General features: G+C 43.4%; 1 protein-coding gene across 2 annotated transcripts in view; it reads right to left on the bottom strand.

Annotated features, from left to right (window-relative positions):
- kalrna (kalirin RhoGEF kinase a) overlaps window positions 1-17,594 on the bottom strand; it is a 150,884-nt gene extending 133,290 nt beyond the window's left edge. For both annotated transcript variants that reach the window (XM_085374813.1, XM_085374815.1), the window contains exon 1: window positions 17,347-17,594. In XM_085374813.1, coding sequence (XP_085230939.1) covers window positions 17,347-17,413 — 67 coding nt within the window. In that variant the 5' untranslated portion in view covers window positions 17,414-17,594. The remainder of the gene's footprint in view (window positions 1-17,346) is intronic.
- Between the last annotated feature and the right edge of the window lie 1,677 nt (window positions 17,595-19,271).

Genomic DNA, 19,271 nt, shown 5'->3' with positions numbered 1-19,271 from the left:
GTGAGAGGAGGAAAAGGACAGAGCTGGCTGATATGATGGAATGAAAGAAGTTAGGCAAAAGATCCGATGGAAACGAGCAAAGTCAGGAGTACTGGAGGTGGATTCAAGATGCAATACCACGGCGTGGATAAGAAGAGAAATGAAGTGGGGGTAATCTCGAGTGTGAAGAGGGTTGTGGAGGTGAAGACAGTGTCTCACAAAGATGTCAGGGCTGCACAGATTGGATGTCAGTTACCAGAGAAAGAGCAAGTCTGGAGTAGGATGGATGAAGGGGTAGAGATTGTTCCCAGGGAGAGAGCGATGACTGGAGTAGACAGACTGAAGGGAACAAAAGTGAATAAGGAGGTATTGGGTAGGTGTGGTGTTAAGGAGAGAAATGCAGAAGAATGGGTGGTAGTAGATCTGGTAGTAGAGGACAGTGAGACAGTGGTCTGCAGCACGAGTGACAGACGTTTGGGTGGACTACATCGGAGTCCCTTTTTGTTTCCAGTGGTGATGGACAGGTTGACACTTGGGTTCAGGCAGTAATCTCCATGATCTATGATGTTCACAGAGACATTGTGACCTGTAGCGAGAGTAGGGAGTAGGTGGAAGACGGTCTGTAAAGACAGTGTCAAGAGACGAGGAATGATGAGGAAGGACAGTTGGTAGAAGCGTGTGAATGAGAGGTAGACAGGTAGAAAGGTGAAGATGCAAAGAACAGAGATAGTGAAGGTCGATCATTTTAAATACCTGGAGTAACCCTTCCAAAGCAAAGAGAGAACAGGCAGGGTGGCAGAAGGATGGCAGCATGAGTTGTTTTTTTCTATGATGTATAGTCTGCAGACAGTGGCACTGAAAACAAGGGCGAAGCTGGAGGTGGCAGAGATGTTAGGATTTTTCCTTGGAGGAGCCGGGATGGACGGGATCAGAAGAACTAGAGGAGCAGCTCATCTTGAGCCGTCTTAAGACAGCTAGTGAGACAAGACTGAGATACTTTAGACATGTGCAAAGGAGGGATAGTAAATACATTAGACAAAGGATGTTAAATATGGAGCTGCCAGGCAGAGAGGAAGACCACAGAAGAGATTCATGGGGGTAGTTTGCTCACATGCAGAAGATGCTAGAGCGATAGTGGATGCTGCGGTGAGACGGAGGCAGGTGATCTGCTGTGGTAACCCGTTAAACAACAGCCAAAAGTAGAAGACGAAGAAAGTGGGCTATAGAAGATCAATACAAAGAAGTTGTACCCCAAAAACACTTAAAACCATATTGCTCCGTTGCACTATGTCTGACCTTCCTGTCCACTTCAAGTCAAGAGGAAAAACAGTTTGTCAGCCTGGGAGCTGATGTCCTGCTTCATAAAAACAGCATTATGATGGAGTGGAAACAGGCATTCCAGGATTTCCCTCTAAGTTCCCTGGATTTGTCAAACATGCAAGAACTTTCTGTGGAATTTCAGGGCACTGGCACGTCAAATGTATTTTTATTTTATTTATGATCTCCTCAGTCAGCCGTCCACACTCGACTTGTAACAGGAGCAATAAGTTAACATCAGCAGTTTTACGCCTCTGGCTCTGTCCTCACAGATGCATTCATGCACAGTATGTTGTAGTGTGTATATGTATGTATCACCCACATTTTGCCACCATTAGATAAGAAACACAAAACTGATATATTATTATTATTACTATTTTGGACAAATCTGTTTTTTAAGTAGCAACATTTTACTTCTGTTTGCCAGTTTTCAGCTGTACCAACAACAAAGACTTGATTTTTATTTGAACTCACACACAAAGCCCAAACACAGTTGTTTCTTTTAAACTAAGAGCTGTCAGTGAAGTTTTTCTACTGTGGATTACAGGATAAGAGACGTTTGGACACAGAGGGACCAGTAAATCGTTTCAAACCCGAGCCATCAACAAGTCTAAGCTGTTGAGACAACCCTTCTGTTCAACCCGTCGCACTAAATTGTTCATATCTACACGCACATGCATTTACACTCGAACCAGCAACTGGGCAAAAAGTGCCTTTCCTTAAACTGCTTCTTATAACAACAAAAGGAACAACAATCAGAAGAGCTGAAGCATTTTTTCTTCTTTTCTTTCCTGTATATGCAGACATCCCAGGTTCTGTTGTCTGCGTAATGAATATAAAACTGTGTCGTGTGTTAATTAAATGGCATCCTGCGCTCTCATTGGGAGTTACTTCAGTTGCTCCTCTCCAAACTGAAAAAAGTGTCAATCTGAACCACTTCAGGTTACCTGAGGTAAGTTTTCTCATCAGTGCTTGAAGTTGCCAAATGTAATTAACTTTCTTTGATCTGTGATCACTGCGTGGGTTCAAATGACCTCCTATATGGACACACCTTTAATCAGAAGTTTGGCAACGTTCCTGTCTTAGGTGTCATGTGTTTGTCCTTGTTCTGTGAAGGGTCAGTTTTCCCTTGTCCTTTTTATTCTCAACTCTCTCCCCACAAATTATATTGTGAATGTAATGTACGTCTTTATGTCTGCTTCTATGTGGTTTAAGAGCCATTATTTCAATGTTTATTAATGATTCCTCCTATTAGAACATCACCAAATGATCAAAGTGCCACAGGGACTCGTTGCACAGCTTGAGGAACAATAACTATGATACAAATATTTTTTCTTTTGCCTGTCCCGTTTGGATCTTTAGCCATCAGAATTGTCTCTGTTCCTCTCTCTCTCTTCCTTTCTGTTCCTCTCTCTCCCTCTTTGTGCTGACAATCATCAAATATCCGCATCCTCAGGACCTTCTATTGCTGTGCCACTGAGAGCATCCTCACTGCATGCAACACCACCTGGTATGGCAACAGCACCGCTTACAACTGCAAAGCTCTTCAGAGAGTAGTGCGGTGCTCTGAACGGATAATTGGAGGTGAGCTTCCCTCCCTCCAAGACATCTACAGGAAGCGCTGCCTGAGGAAAGCGGGGAGGATCATCAAGGACTCCAGTCACCCCAGCCATAAACTGTTCAGACTGCTTCCATCAGGAAGGAGGTTCTGCAGCATCCGGTCCCGTACCAGCAGACTGAGAGACAGCTTCTTCCACCAGGCCATCAGACTGCTGAACACGTCACAGACACCTCAGCTTCACTACTGGAACTTTAACATTATGCACTCCATACTGTACAGTAACGCCACTGTTTTGCACATATTCAACTCTGTATATTTTTATATATTTTATTGTTTACTCTATTTAATTTGTAAAATATGTAGACACACACACACACACACACACACACACACACACACACACACGCAGAAAAACATATTTAGTATACACATCCAGAAATGCATATACTGTATGCATATATATATATTGTACATATATTTATTAGTTTCAGATGTAGCCATTCTTGTATTTTGCTTGTTTACATTATTGTATTTTGCACAACTCTGTTGCTTGTGAAGCTCGCACACAAGAATTTCACTCACATGTGCTGTACCAATGTACCTGCACATGTGATGTGACAATAAAAGTGATTTGATTTGATTTGATTTGAAATATACAATTGAAACCAGATATTTACAAACTCTTCAGATAAAAACACTTTTTTAATTGTAACATCAAATCAGACTAAATGTTTATTTTTTTTAGGTTGATAAATATAAAAACATATTTGTTAAAGAGCATATGGGAGAAGGACGCAACCCATAACGGCAATGCTCAGTGGCTAGTGGATCTGAGGGCAGACCACAGCGACCTCCCTGAACAGGGTCCAGTAACCATTACAGTGGCAGATATCCAAGAAAGGGTCTCCAGTATGAAGAGTTGGACAGCACCAGGGCCCGACATGGTTCATGACTACTGGCTGAAGAAGCTGACTGCACTCCACGAGCGTCTGGCAGCACAAATGAACCAGCTGCTAGTTAACGAGAGACACCCGGAATGGCTAACCGAAGGTCAGACGGTCCTGATCCCCAAAGACCCCCAGAAGGGACCGGTCCCATCCAACTACCGACCAATAACCTGCCTCAGTACTACATGGAAGCTCCTGTCAGGCATCATATCGGCTAAGATGAACAGGCACATGGGTCAATACATGAGCGGGACACAGAAAGGAATTGGCAAGAATACCAGAGGCGCAAAACACCAGCTACTGGTAGACAGAACAGTCAGCCGAGACTGCAAGACCAGACTGACCAACCTGTGCACTGTCTGGATTGATTACAAGAAGGCCTATGACTCAATGCCCCACAGCTGGATACTGGAATGCCTAGAACTATATAAGATCAACAGGACCCTGAGAGCCTTCATCAGGAACTCAATGGGGATGTGGCGTACAACACTAGAGGCCAACTCCAAGCCCATAGCACAAGTCACCATCAAGTGCGGGATCTACCAAGGAGATGCTCTGTCCCCACTGCTGTTCTGCATAGGCCTGAACCCCCTCAGTGAGATAATTGACAAGACTGGCTACGGATACCGACTACGGAACGGAGCAGTTGTCAGCCACCTCCTGTACATGGATGACATCAAGCTGTATGCCAAGAGTGAACGAGACATCGATTCACTGATCCACACTACCAGGCTATACAGCAATGACATTGGAATGTCGTTCGGACTGGAGAAGTGTAGTCGGATGGTAACAAAGAGAGGGAAGGTAGTCAGAACTGAGGGGATTGAACTACCAGAAGGCAACATTGCAGACATAGAGGACAGTTACAAGTACCTGGGGATCCCGCAGGCGAATGGGAACCATGAAGAGGCCGCTAGAAAAGCTGCAACCACCAAGTACCTGCAGAGGGTCAGGCAAGTCCTGAGGAGTCAGCTGAATGGTAAGAACAAGATCCGGGCCATCAACACCTACGCCCTGCCCATGATCAGGTACCCTGCTGGGGTAATAGGCTGGCCAAAGGAGGAGATAGAAGCCACTGACATAAAGACAAGAAAGCTCCTTACCATGCATGGAGGGTTTCACCCCAAGTCCAGCACCCTGAGGCTGTACGCTAAGCGGAAGGAAGGGGGCCGGGGACTGGTGAGTGTCAGCACCACAGTCCAGGATGAGACAACGACCATCCACGAATACATCACGAAGATGGCCCCAACTGACCGAGTGCTCAGTGAATACCTCAGGCAGCAGAAACCCAAGAAAGAGGAGGGAGACGAGGAACCATCATGGAAGGACAGGCCCCTGCACGGTATGTACCACCGGCAGATAGAGGAGGTGGCTGATATCCAGAAATCCTACCAGTGGCTGGACAAAGCTGGACTGAAAGACAGCACAGAGGCACTTTTGGGGCGACCGTGGCTCAGGGGGTTGGGAATCGCATCTGTAACCGGAAGGTCGCCGGTTCGATCCCTGGGCTCTCTGTCCTGGTCGTTGTGTCCTTGGGCAAGACACTTTACCCTACCGCCTACTGGTATATAAAATAGAAGCTCTGTCTCTCTTTATTCTGACGTTTAACTAATTCAAAAGATATTTCAATATTTATTTAACCAAAACAAAACAAGTTTACTCTAAATTGATGTTTAATAGTAAAAAATGTTTTTATGTTTTCTCCCTAAAGTGTAAATATCTGGTTTAAACTGTGAATATACTGCTCTGTATAGAAATTCCTCTTGTTTTGCATAGAAATATACTGAACAACATACAAAGCATTATATATGCTTTGTATGTTTTTCTCTCTCTCCCTCTCTTTCTTTCATTCTTCCTCCCTGTCCTATCCCCCAGTCATGTCTGTCCCGGCTGTAACAACCGAAAATCAAATCAAATAAATACATAATTATAATAAAGGTCAATCAAATGGACCAATATGGCAAGGCCATGATGATCCACTTGGTAAAGTAAAGCCGCTTGGCATCTTTCTTCCATCTAACCAGATGACAGCAACGTCACTTTATTTTTTCCTTTTTTGCTTTTAAATAGCTCAAAACTCAAATATTCATTCAAATTAAAAAATTACCAACTTTGCGTTTAAAAAATTTTAAACACACAGAATGAAAGAAATGTTGGACACTAGAAAGAGCACAAAAATGACAAAACACAACAGATGAACACTGACCACTGAAATCAGGTCATGTGCAGTTAACAAGATACTGCAGAGACTGACGGACCGTTTTATTCCCAGTGACAGAAGCAGAACAGAAAAGCTACAAATGGAACCAACGCAGAAATAATGTTTCTTATTTTTGTTTCAAATGTAACAAATCTTTATTCAGCTGAGAGAATCTTTTGCTATTATTAGTTTTATCATAGTAATCTGATTATTTTTTCCTGCTTTACATGTTTTTAAGTTTTCAGCTTATTAAGTCAAGAATATAACTATTGATTATAAGCCTGGCTCTGCTGGAGGTTTCTTCCTGTTAAAAAGACGTTTTTCCTTCCCACTGTCGCCAAAGTGCTTGTTCAGAGGGAGTGGCCTGATTGTTGGGGGTTCTCTTTATTATTGTAGCTCTGTACCTCACAATATAAAGCACCATGACGTGACTGTTGATGTAAATTGGCTATATAAATACAATTGAATTGAACTGAACAAGGAGAAAACAGAATGACAAACTGAATAACACTGTCAACTTTATGTCGCAGGTTTATCAGAGAAACTAAGAATTTTCTCCAAGCATGACATCCAAGTACATCGACCTCTGACATCCCATAGACTAAACTCCCAAACGCACATTAAACAACATAGGATGAGTGCTTCTGTGACCTCTGTAGAGGAGAAACCAAACAGCCACTCCACAAATGTATGGTACAACTTAGAAGAGCCACAGGACAAATCTCTGCTCTGCACTGGACAAATCCGACTCTCTGAAGAATGCCAATGTTTAAATGCATGAAAAAAGAAAAAAAGACCCCCAACTTATAGCAGCTTTCTGCAGTCAAATACATTCTGGATTTAGGCCGTCTGTCTGTAGGCTATAGAACTTTCTATTTTCTATAATGATATTATAGAAACGATCTTAACAGCCTGTCAGTGGCTTTTAGCAGCTCTGTTCTAGTCTGTCAGTCATGATAACAGCTTCCTTTCTCTGACACTCACACACACACACACACACACATTCTCACACACACACACTCACATACACACACACACACATTCTCACACTCACACACTCACACACACACTGACAAAGGCAAATACCTGCTCACACAATCTATTAGCTGGCACTACTAATCAGCTTGTAACACACTCACACACACACACACTCACACACACACACACATACACACACACTCACATACACACACACTCACACACTCACACACTCACACACACACACACTCACATACACACACACTCACACACTCACATACATGTCTATAAAATGTCTCTGTGATTGATTACAGTCCAAACGGATGCTCATTACACTAACACTTACACACATGCACACACCATATGGCTGCAGCTGTCCAAAGACTAGAAAGCTTTTAAAGGAGGGAGGAGACAAAAGGAGAAGGGGGAGGAGAGGAAATCCTTTCTTTGTATTTATCTATTTAACACCCCCTCTCTCCCTCTTTCTCTCCCTGTCTCCCCTTCTTCCTCTCACCCTTTGCTTTGCTTGTCCCCTGGTGAGTAATAAGAGCTAATCCAGTTAAGCTGCATCTCCTTCCCCTCTCTCTGTTTCTGACTGTCTGTCCAACAGACACACCCACACACACACACACACACACACACACACACACACACACACCCACACACACACACACACACACCCACACACACACACACACACACACAGACACACACACACACACACACACACACACACACACACTTCATTTTCACACCCATCTGCCACTGTACTTGACACTGGGTGTGCGAGTGGAAGACAATGAGAGATGGAGGAAGGAGGGAATCCCTAACTCTCTCCTCAGGAGCGTCTTATTGTTCCCAATGAAAGTGGCATACACCCCACCCCCACCCTGACACACACACACTCTTCAATAATAGATATGTAGCTCCTCCTCCCAGGTTTCCTCACCATGACTCAGGACTGAGGTCTCACTTAAAGAAACAGGACACTCCACTTGCTATAAATCTCAAAGAAAATAAATTGTTGGCATAAGATCAATAAGGAAAACACAACAAAGGTCAATATGTCAGTGCTATTGTTACAGTTCAGCACAAGCTCAAGGGAAGGCTTGCATTATGGTGAAAAAGGAAGTCAGGGGTCTACTCAGGGTTCCCACAGTGCAATGAGTCAGTCATTAACAATCAGTGGAACTAGATTTCATGTCTTTGAGATGCTTGCAGTGAGCCAAATGATGAGCTACTGTGGCTCAAACTGCCAAAAAGCTGGTTATGATAGAAAGGTGTCCAAATACATGGTGCATCAAATTTTGCTGTGTATGGGGCTGCATAGACGCAGACTAGTCAGGCTGCCCACGCTGAGCCCTGTTCACCGCTGTAAGATCCTCCATTAGACACAGGTATCCAAACTGGCTCAAGAAGGGGTGGAATAAGGTGGCCTGTCTGATGAATCACGCTTTCTTTACATCACGTGGATGCAAGGGTGTGTGCCTGGAGTGTAGCTGCAGAATACCTAGCACAGAGACAAGCTGTCGAGCAGTGTAATGTTTTGGGCAATGCTCTACCATCAATTTGGATGTGACATTTCATGGGAATGGTATTCCCTGATGGATACCAACAGGATAATGTTCCCTGCCACAAAGCAAAAATAGTTCAGGAATGGTTGAAGGTGTGACCTGGCAGTGAAATTCCCCAGATCTTAATCCAGTTGAGCAGCTGTGGGATGTGCTGGACACACAAGCTCATCCTAGACAAGGCTTTTGTCCCGTCTTCCTTCTCTCACCCCAACCAATCACAGCAGATGGCCCCGCCCCTCCCTGAGCCTGGTTCTGCTGGAGGTTTCTTCCTGTTAAAAGGGAGTTTTTCCTTCCCACTGTCACCAAAGTGCTGCTCATAGGGGGTCATATGATTGTGGGTTTTTTCTCTGTATCTATTATTGTAGGGTCTACCTTACAATATAAAAGCACCTTGAGGCGACTGTTGTTGTGATTCAATGTATAAATAACATTGAATTGAACTGAATCCTTGGATGTTGGGTGTGGTTGTACCCGTAACACTCCAAAGACAGGAAGCAGAATATCTGTACTGAGGATGATGAGGGAATAAAGTAAACGACTCCTGCCACTTAGGGAAATCTTCTAAAGGAGAGGAAGTTAGAATAGAATAGAATAGAATAGAATAGAATTATCCTTTATTGTCCCTCACTGGGGACATTCAGGTGTTCCAGCAGTGACAGGCAGATGGAGCATGCAGATTCACCCAAAAGTAAAGACTAGAAAATTAAAAACAATAAAATAAGAGACTGTGCAGGGGACAATTACAGCATAAGAAACATTTATTAAAAAGAGCAAAGAGCATCCTTGCTCCTTTGTGCACCGAGGATGCAGCAGTGTGTCACTGAAGGAGCTTCATGTGTGGGCTGGGAGACATCGTCCATGACTGATGCTATGTTTGTTCTTCTGTCTTCTTCCACCTGCAGTGGGTCGACGGGGCATCCCAGAGCTGGCCTTCCTGATGAGTCTGCTCTGACCTTTCTTGTAAAGAGCATCAGTGTTGTAAGTTAAGGAGATTTTGGATCTCAAGCCCGTCATGTTCTGGCAATTGCGAGGTACACTCATCATAAGTTGATGAGAGGATGACCAGAGCGTGCTGAGGTGCATGAGATACTTTGCTGTTAATGGTGCCAAATAACACGCTGGGATTATTCTTCTCAAGATTGTTGAGATAAGAAGATCTAGCCTCTTTCTCTTTCTCACTGTAGGAATGGATGAGTCCTTTACAATATTTTCAATGGACAACCAAACGTGTGATCTTCCATAATCGTTCTGCTCTTCGACACTGAAGATATTTAAGAAGGGTGAACAAGAAACAACAGAGCAATGGCTAATTTTGTCCTTATTTGTCCTTTCCATAGATCAGGACAAGTACTACTATCAGAAGAAGATGGAAAATGAACGGAAGAAAAAACTCAGTAAAGTCAGAACTGATTTAAACAGCAGCCCTGACATCAGGCTGTCAAACACTGAGCATAAACTCTGACCCCTCTCAAAGTGCTTATAGTCAAGGTTCACCTGGCTCGAAGCTTCATTCACCCATGTAATGCATCTGTATCACACACACACACACACACACACACACACACACACACACACACACACACAGTGTCTTTTCATTCTTAAATTTGTTACGGATCAAAAACATCTATTATAACTATTACGATGTTACACCTTAACGTTAGCCCTTTAACTATCAGGTTATGCGTGTAGCTTTAGCTCACTGGGTGAGCAGGCGCCCACGTGCCACATGGCCAGCAGGGTGGCAGGTTTGAGTCTGACCCACGGACAATTTGTTGTCCAATAAAGGCAAAATGCCAAAAAAGAGTATTTTAAAAAATAAACGAGCTGATTAGTGGTCTGATATTATTAAGGTAGTTGCTAGTAATAATACCACAGCATAAAAGCCTGAAATAGACAGCATCAGTTATGCCCATCTATAATGTTAAACAGTTTGTAGTGTCTATAATTTTCTTGGCGTGGTTTATTATGCCTTGGTGGCGGCTCCACAGTTATCACTGATGATATCACTGTTAGGTAAAGGCTGCTTGCAACAAGTGGAAATGATCATGACGCACAAACTGTGAAGTGTGTCTATTAAAACAAAGAAACTTCCCGTTTCCTGGCATTACACACAATTCTGTGTGTACACTTCCAGCTCAACACTGAAAGGAACCATCTTGGTGCCGAGCAATTGTGCTAAAATGAATAATTTACTGAGATGCTCTCAAGGAGCAGACCAGTAAACTGGCAGAATCACACTGGAAGAGCTGAGGGAACCGTGTGGCTGTGAGGTGACAAAGCTAACCGCTGCTACATTATGCTATCTGTGATCTTACTGAAATTTCCAAGTGAACTTTGTTTGGAGCAGCTGCCACCCTTTATCGTTTCTAAACGTCTCCATGGCTACAGACAGATTAGCTGAGAAAATTAACTCTAATTACCTTCTCATGCATACAAGTGCTCGCTCGACTCCTCGCTTCTGGAATATGAGGAGCATAGTGGGAATGGGTCTGGTGTGAATAGGTAGAGTGTGTCAGCATGAAGAAGCAGACTTGACATAAAAACTGTCATTCAGCAAGAATGTTGTGCTGCTGCTTTTAACAACGTAGCTACAGAAGCTGGTCTTCATGTGCTTCATGTGTTTGTAAAACAAAGAGCAGAATGACGTCACAAGTTCTGCTGTTATGTTAATAAATACATACAAAGTTGCTATTATTCTGGTAGCATAGCAACAGTAGCAGCTATTGAGAGACAGCTGGCGTCAGATATCTGATAAACACTCAGACACTGCTCTCTGATTGCATGTGTGTAGGTATGAATGCATCTGTGTTACTTCCTGTTTCCGTCTGATAATTGAGCATCCTATTTATAAACTGCTGATTAGCATAACATTCCACTGTACTGTACGGCTGTGCCTTAGACTGTTAAAGATTCTTAATTCTTCATAATATTATTTTCTTTTTGTCCAGATACAAAGTTTAAGTCTCACAAAAACTATTTTCAAGCTATTTTCATATATGACATTTTTCTCTGTAAAAGCCAATGAATAGAAAAGCACCACAACACAACAGTGGACCGAGCTAGAAGCGGCATGGAACGGTAGTAGAAGTATGGCATGGTGGAAATAACCATGAGACAATGAAGAGTTAAATAGAAAATTAAACACACAGGACAAATAATCAGCAATGAAGCAAAGCAGAAGAAGCTGAGACCCACATGGAACAGGTAGAGGGGCTGAAGAGGGCCAAGCAACACAACCTTACTGATATAGTCAAGAAGAAACAGCACGTGTATTTTTGGAGCAGAGGAGGGGAGGTGGGAAACTTGGTGCTACAGTTCATTGAGACTTTCTTGAGCACTGAGCTCCAGCTACCACAGGACCCTGACCTAAAAATAAAATACCTCATGGTTTGTCCCCAGTAAACAAACCATGACCCAGTGCTCCCCCAAGAACAGTGTTAACCTTCAAGAGCTTACAGCCAAACACATGGTTCTGAAAGCAGCTTGGAATAAGGAGAAGATTCACGTGGGCAACTTCAGTCACGACTGCAAATCCCAAACTGTAGAAGACAGCAGAGAACACTCTGGTATAGAGAGAGCATTAAAGGAGGATCTGTTTCCAAATGCTGTGGAAAAATATGCACCGGTGCGCAGGAAGCATGCAAAGACGTGGGGTCCAGGTCAAGGAGCCACCGACGACTGCGCAAACAGAGAAGACCTCGAACGGCCACTTTGACTTCCTCTTCTCTTAACTTTGACGTGTTTAAGGAAACGTGAGGCAGGAAAAGTAGGACTGTCGACAGCTTGCATAGGCTCGTCACAGCTGTCAGAAAGTGACAGACAATCTTGGTCCTTCATTGACGAGCATGTTTCATTTTGGAGGCATGCTTTAGAAAAAAACTCCACTTGTTACTTAACTGAGTTCACTCAGAGTAAAGGGCCGCTCGTTTATGTAACGATTCATCCGAATAACATAAATAAAGGAGGCCTAATATTAGTATCCGAAACAACAAATTAGCTATAAAGGAAATCAAAGGTGGCATTAGGGAGAGTGAAATGGACAATATGTCCAAGTCTTGTGTGGGATACAGACAAAGCCACTAAGAGAAAAGAGCCTACACAGGAAGGTGAGGAGAGCAAAATATGACAAGCTGGTGAAAACATTAAGCAAAGTCACGAAAAAAAAGAGAAATTTAAAACAAATACTGGATTTTGAAACTGAGATTTGCAAAACAAACCTAGAAATCTGATCAAGATCCCAACGCAGACCAACAAGTAAGATTAGAGATGCTTTATTTAATCCATGAACCACAGGAAGTCGAATAAACCTTCAAAGATTATTCTGAAACATTATGAAGACAGCATTAAACACTTGTTACGTCCATCAGACCTCCCATCGATAGGATAGAAACAAAACAAAGGACCGATTATTATTATTGCCTCATTATGAGGAAAGAAGAGCTCCAGAATCCCAGTTCTGCCCATTAACTTTACACCCTACAAGGTTATCAGACCAGTGAAGTGAATCTAAATCAATACGATGGCCGGGTATCCTAATCACCCAAAAACTGAACTGAAATAAACTTCAAGTGAGTAAACAGAAATAAGCAGGAACTCTGTCATTGTTTACAGGGAGGAGATGATGTCTCGGTTCCTTTGGGCAGGAGGCAGACCTGGGGTCACATTTAACACACAGTGGGTTAGCTTTGCCTAATTTCACAGTTTATTATTATTCTGCCTAAATGAGACACGTGGCCTGCTGATGCTCTCCAGAGTATATGACTAGATGGAACAATAAGAAACTACATTTGGGAAAGGCTCAACCTCACACAAGATTAAAACCTGTGAGACCCCAAAGAGAGTCAGAGTGATTGGCACGTAGGAGACACAGCAATCATCAGATCATTACAAATGATGGACAGAATCACCTAATCTGCCTCCTTATTACACTGCACGGGAAAACTATTAGCTACGACCCGGCACAGGTAGAGACGGCGTGGGCGGACGTCAGGCGCTCTCACCTGCTTTGGTCATTTACAAAACTACAAAGACTCCGGGACAATGTTCTCTTAGAGGATGTATTTAGCTTCATATGTACTAGTACACATGCTTCATGGAAAAATGGCTTCATTCCTTGAGAACTCATTTTTGTCACAAACACAGACACACACAGTACAACCGGCAGCGAAATGCTTTTTCCAACCAGATACAAGAAAAGACTAAAGTTAAAAATCACATTTAAAACCTGTGAACGGTCAAAACAGTCATGAGTATTTTATTAAAGTACATTATTTTGTTATTAGCAGCGTGTACAGTGATGTGTAGAGATATGAGTTCAGCCTAGGTTGCTACTATGACATGCTCCATTTTCTCCTCCCTGTTTTGTTTCCGTCCCAAAGGAAAAATAATAAAACTGTCAATAAGTAACAGAAATGAGCCACTTTTCACATTTTTCTAATAATTTTGATGATCTCTAAATAGGAAGAGTTGCTAACTGGACTAATTATCTCCATAATTATATTTCCTGTGTGGTTTGTGACACATAATAGTACAATTATATTACAATTATTATTATACAATGTATAGAAACAGAAATACCCAATGGTGCTTCGGTGGTAATATCAGACCTTATATTTGGTCTTTAACTGAATGATGTTAACGTGAGAGCAGATGAATGTGTAATCTGACGTCAGTATTAATGTTTGCAAACAAAGCAGTCGTGTTTGTGCTGTTGCAGTTATCCCTGTGACAAGCTGTGCGCCCTGCAGCTCAGCCTGCGTACGACAGGCTCCAGCCGCCCTGCAACCCTGAGGTGTGCGTGTAACCGTTACACGTTACACTGTCGGGAACGGATGGACGGATGGACGAGTGCAGATGCAGCAAAGCCTCACATCACATCAGTGCAGCCGCACTTCTAATCTTTATAACAACACAAGCACTTACACTGTTTGTAATATGACTGGAAACTGTGTTGAACTTTCCCACTGGTGGATAATCATTCTCACTGTGGAGTGGTTTGGAAGCGACCGCACGAGCCCTCCCTGACTGATGGGCAGCTGTTGCACACCCTCTTAGTAAACTTTTATTTTTGTTTCCATTTTTGTTCAATAACAGCAGGATGTAATATGTCACTTGTTGTAAGAACTGGTCGTGTCAGGTGATTTTATTAAGTCTTGATACATAAAAACAGAATTTATTGAGGGTTTGTTTCATACTGTTCCCTCATTCAATAAACTAAACAAAGAAAAGCTGTAGAATCACCGTGAGGCTCACATGTCTGACAGCAGACTGAATCCAGCCCCCAACACGAAGCCATCATGGATGCAAAGGACATTTTAGACACGCGCCAGGTTTAAAGGATAATTTCTTGTTTTTTAGAGACAGAAACATGATGTACGAGCAGTTTACTGGTAGAATAAGAAGTGGAACTGGATTTAGAAATGAAGTGGAACAGCGCCATCTCTGATTTCGTCCTTGTCAGTCTAACAGTCTAACACCTACAGGACAAGGATCTTCACAACTGTTCAGACACAGAGATGCAGTTTAGCCCAAATACTTGTTTTTTATTGCTCACAAAAGAAAGGATGACTACGCTCTGATGTTTAAATAGTAAAAGCTAAATGAGTATCTAAGCAGTTTTAACTTTGTTGAGAAGTTAAACTGAGAAACCAATTTTTTAATTTTTCCCAAACTATTCCAGAAACGAGCCAATAAGGATCAGCGAGAGAGCCTCAACATCACGAAGAAGAAGGTTGTTCTGGCTCTGCCTGTGACCGTTTACACTTCACAACACAACATGCTGTATTATAGAAACAGGGATTTGAATCCAACACTGACAAAACACCAGGGCATCAGAAACAGCAGCTACTCAGTTTGTCAGCATCCAGAGTCCCAAACTCCTAAATTACACAATAAACTGTTTTAGTGCTTTTAGATTTTTACATCAGCCTCTTGTGTCGCCATGTGAGAAATGACATGTCGTGCTGTACAGCGGTGTCCTCCGTGGCTATGATGACTATGGATAATACAGAAAGCGGCACAGCACTATGCCTCTGGGGGCTCCGGTGCTCAGAGGGAGGATGGAGGATATGTACTTGCTCAGCCTGACAGTCTGAGGGCAGATGGTGAGAAAATCTAATATCCAGTGATGTATGGAGGGGGTCAGCCAGGAGTTTCGTTGGCATGCTGAACTGTAAACGAGCGCTCTGACATACGTGTTGTCTCTGTAAATAAGGCCAGTGTTGCCGCACAGCTGGCATCTTTACATGACTTGTTCTCTTGGTACCAAAACTGGTGTTCATTGAGTGCACCCCAGCATGTGTCACATCCCAGTGTGGGAAACTGTGTCACGCACCTGAAGCCACACAGTACTGTGCAAAAGTCTCAGCCAGCCCTCAGTTTACTTCCAAGACTTTCATTTTATAAAGTGGTCTGGAGCAATTATTGTCCGGGCTTTATGGATGTCTTTCAAACGTTTTCTTCGGACAGTCGCTCACAAAAATCCCATAATTGATTCCCATTTCTTTAATTGAATCTATAAAATATTCCAAAGATAACCCAGTTTGACAAGCACAAACTGCACACCAGGCAGATAAAAAAGGAAACAATAATGGTTGTTTCCTTCCTGTGCACTTCTAAAACAATCAGCTGAATTTAGTCCAGGTGCAGGAGAAGGAAAACTGTGGAGCGATACAGCTTTTCAGGAGCAGACATGAGCATTGGTTGGATTTCTATTGCATTAAAGGACAGGAGCACTATAGTAAATGCAATCTGCATCCAGGATGGAAACAACTGCATCATACTGCTAACAGAAGTTCAGCTCTTTGTGAGATTCTCCACAAACAGCATGCTAAGCGCCTTGTTGTGATTTGTTTGGTATAAAACTGAGTTCATGCAAAGCTAGCCAAGAAATTCAGAGTGATGAAAGCTGAGTTAATGGCCCAAACCCAGCAACCAGCACCTGAACTTTAACAGGTAACAAACGCAGCCTCCGTCAACAAGTCATTCTTTAGGAAAAGAAACAAGAAGAAAAGACTGCCACGGCAGCAGATCTCATGAAGGTTTAAATCCAGCGTGTTCGGCGTACAACAGCAAGTGTCTAACAACTAACTAAAACATGGTGGAGGGCTTGGAGCTGCAGTTCAGCCAGTGGTGTTGGAGATCTTGTCAAAGCTGAGCAGAGATCAGGATCAGGATCCACTATGTAATAATCAGAGGTGGCCATGGCGCTCTGCTAATATCTGCTTCAGCCTTTAGCGTCATAAAAGATACCAGAAATGATCTGCTGTCTGCTTTTGTAATGATCTTAAAACGCTTTGGAAGTATAATGTAATGACACCGTAATGAGCTGTCTCCATGATGACAGCATGTGCTTGCAGACCAGTGATTTGGACTCAGTCATCTTGTGCCTTCTGTCCATGTATCAGCACAAACACACAGTCTTCTCCCACAAACTGCCATTTGTAGCATGCTGGACATTTTTTCCTGAGCCTTTCAGCTGCTGATCTGATGTGATCCCACCATGATTCTTCCTTCTTTTGTAGACCCACAGCATCAGCTAACACACGCACGGAAATCAACACGACACTGTAGATCCGCGTAAAAGCCTCAAACAGCGCAACGTTTCTGCTTATTTGAAGCAGAATGTTTGCAGCTGCCTCCCATCTGCTAGTGCAGCTTCCAGCTGATTTTCTGCACATTTCTGCTCTCGCTCTCTTGCTTTCGTGCGCTTGCTCGGGCGGCTCTGGCTCAAATTGATCTCGGGTGTGATGCTTTTGTCTTAGATTTGGAGAGATCAGCTCCGATTCCTACCTGTTTTGTAGAAGGCATCAGTGTCGGGGTCGCTGGGCGCCTCCTCGGCCGCTTCTGCTGGGTTCATACCGGAATCCGTTTTACTATCCAGTGACAAAGAAAGACGGGAATAAAGCCCACCGCTCGGGAAAGATCCTCGCGTCTTTATTCCTCACATGTCCTTCGCTTAGCTCGCTTTCCCTCCATCACCCGATGTGGTTTGCTTTCTTTTTGTCGCCCTCTCGGTTTGTTTGGTGTTCAGGGTAGGCTTCGTTTCTCTCTATTGTTCCCGGTCCAACCTCCCTCTCTGCTTCTGTCCGCCAGGGTCTCTCTGCCTCCCTCCCTCTCCCCGTACGTCCCCTCCCTCCCTCCCTCTGTCTCTCCAGTTCAGTTCATTGACCTTTATTAACGGGTTCGTCTGCGCGTTCAAATGATTGAAATTAACACGGCGTGATCTATAAATCAAAAATCACATTTTCACTATTTTCCAAATAGCAGTGCGATGGTGATGCAGTAGTTCTAAACATATATGCTGCATTTTACATTATATACATGGAGCACGCAGGAGGAGGCGTGCACTGTTCACAAACACGCAGAGCGAGGGGTCGAAGTAATGGGCCACCCGCTGGACCTCCAGAGCCACAGCAGTAAAAGCAGCAATGAGCCAGCGGTGACCACTGTGGACCATTTCTAGCCTTAATGGCCAGTCTGAGCATTTATCCAGGCAATCGCGTGTTTACCAACGACACATCGTTGCATTGTGCCTGGCTGTCACTGACAGGAGAAGCAACTTTCCAGCATAAAGACACCGTATGTGTCTCTGCTGCATGTGTCAGACTCTTGCTGCACGCATCGTCTGCCTCACCCTCCATCTTCATCAGTTATATTTCACACCCTGTCTTCTGTTTGAATGGTCACTTCCATTGAAACTTACAAACACGTTTCTTTCTAAGTGATGAAATCAACAGCAGTATGTATATTTCTGATATATGTCTACAATTCTTCCATGAACAAAATTATATATTTGGGCTAAATTTCATTACATTTCAGACAGTGGAGACGGAGAGCACTGTGTAACATGCTGATAGATTTGGAATTATTTATAAAGATTTGTATGGGAACAGGTATGTGCAGGTCGAGCTCAACCACAGCATTACAGAGCCTGTGGATCCCCTCTCTGTCACGTGTTTCCCCCATACATATATAGAACTAATGAACATACGTGTAACAAACATGTACTGTAAGGCTTCTGGGGATAATATTCAGTGTAAAGCATGAGGAAGGCATACACTTCATGATCGTGCACAGATCTTTAACCACTTTGCCTCGTCCACCATCAATTCTTATGTTCCTGCCAATCTCTGCCTCTCATCCTCAAACACATCACATTAACAGTCCCAGCTGCTGGGAACTCTCACTGTGAGATAGCACCATCTAGTGGACAAAACCGTGTGTAACAGCTAGGCTGTTGTTTAATAGTCCTGTGGCATGAGTTGTGGTTACACTTGATTTCCCCAGAGGGGCCCTGACCGACCTCAGCCTTTTCCAAATAAGCAACTACAGCATATTGTGTTCAGTGACATCTCTGGTTGTTGGTAGGTCTGTATGAACATGTGAAAGCCTGTGGGTGAGTGTGAGTGAGCAGAGAGGTAGATAACTGCAGGAGTTTGAAGTCCACGGTGTCGTTTCAAGACCCTGTGATGATTTAGGGTGACATGACATATGCTGGTGTGTGTGTGTGTGTGTGTGTGTGTGTGTGTGTGTGTGTGTGTGTGTGTGTGTGTGTGTGTGTGTCCAGGATATTTTAGAGAACTTCATGCTTCCATCTGCTGACAAGCTTTTGGAGATGATTTCCTTTCCCAGTAGGACTTGCAGCACCTGGCTGCAGCCAATGTTCTGACCGTCCACCTTAAGAGAATCTGTGGAGTGTTTTCAGGAAGGAGACC

This window comes from Diplotaxodon limnothrissa, linkage group LG16 (genome assembly GCF_057381915.1).
Source record: "Diplotaxodon limnothrissa isolate DT_005_m linkage group LG16, D_limnothrissa_male_GT1.1, whole genome shotgun sequence".
NCBI lineage: Eukaryota > Metazoa > Chordata > Actinopteri > Cichliformes > Cichlidae > Diplotaxodon > Diplotaxodon limnothrissa.
This window is presented reverse-complemented; position numbering and strand designations above follow the sequence as displayed.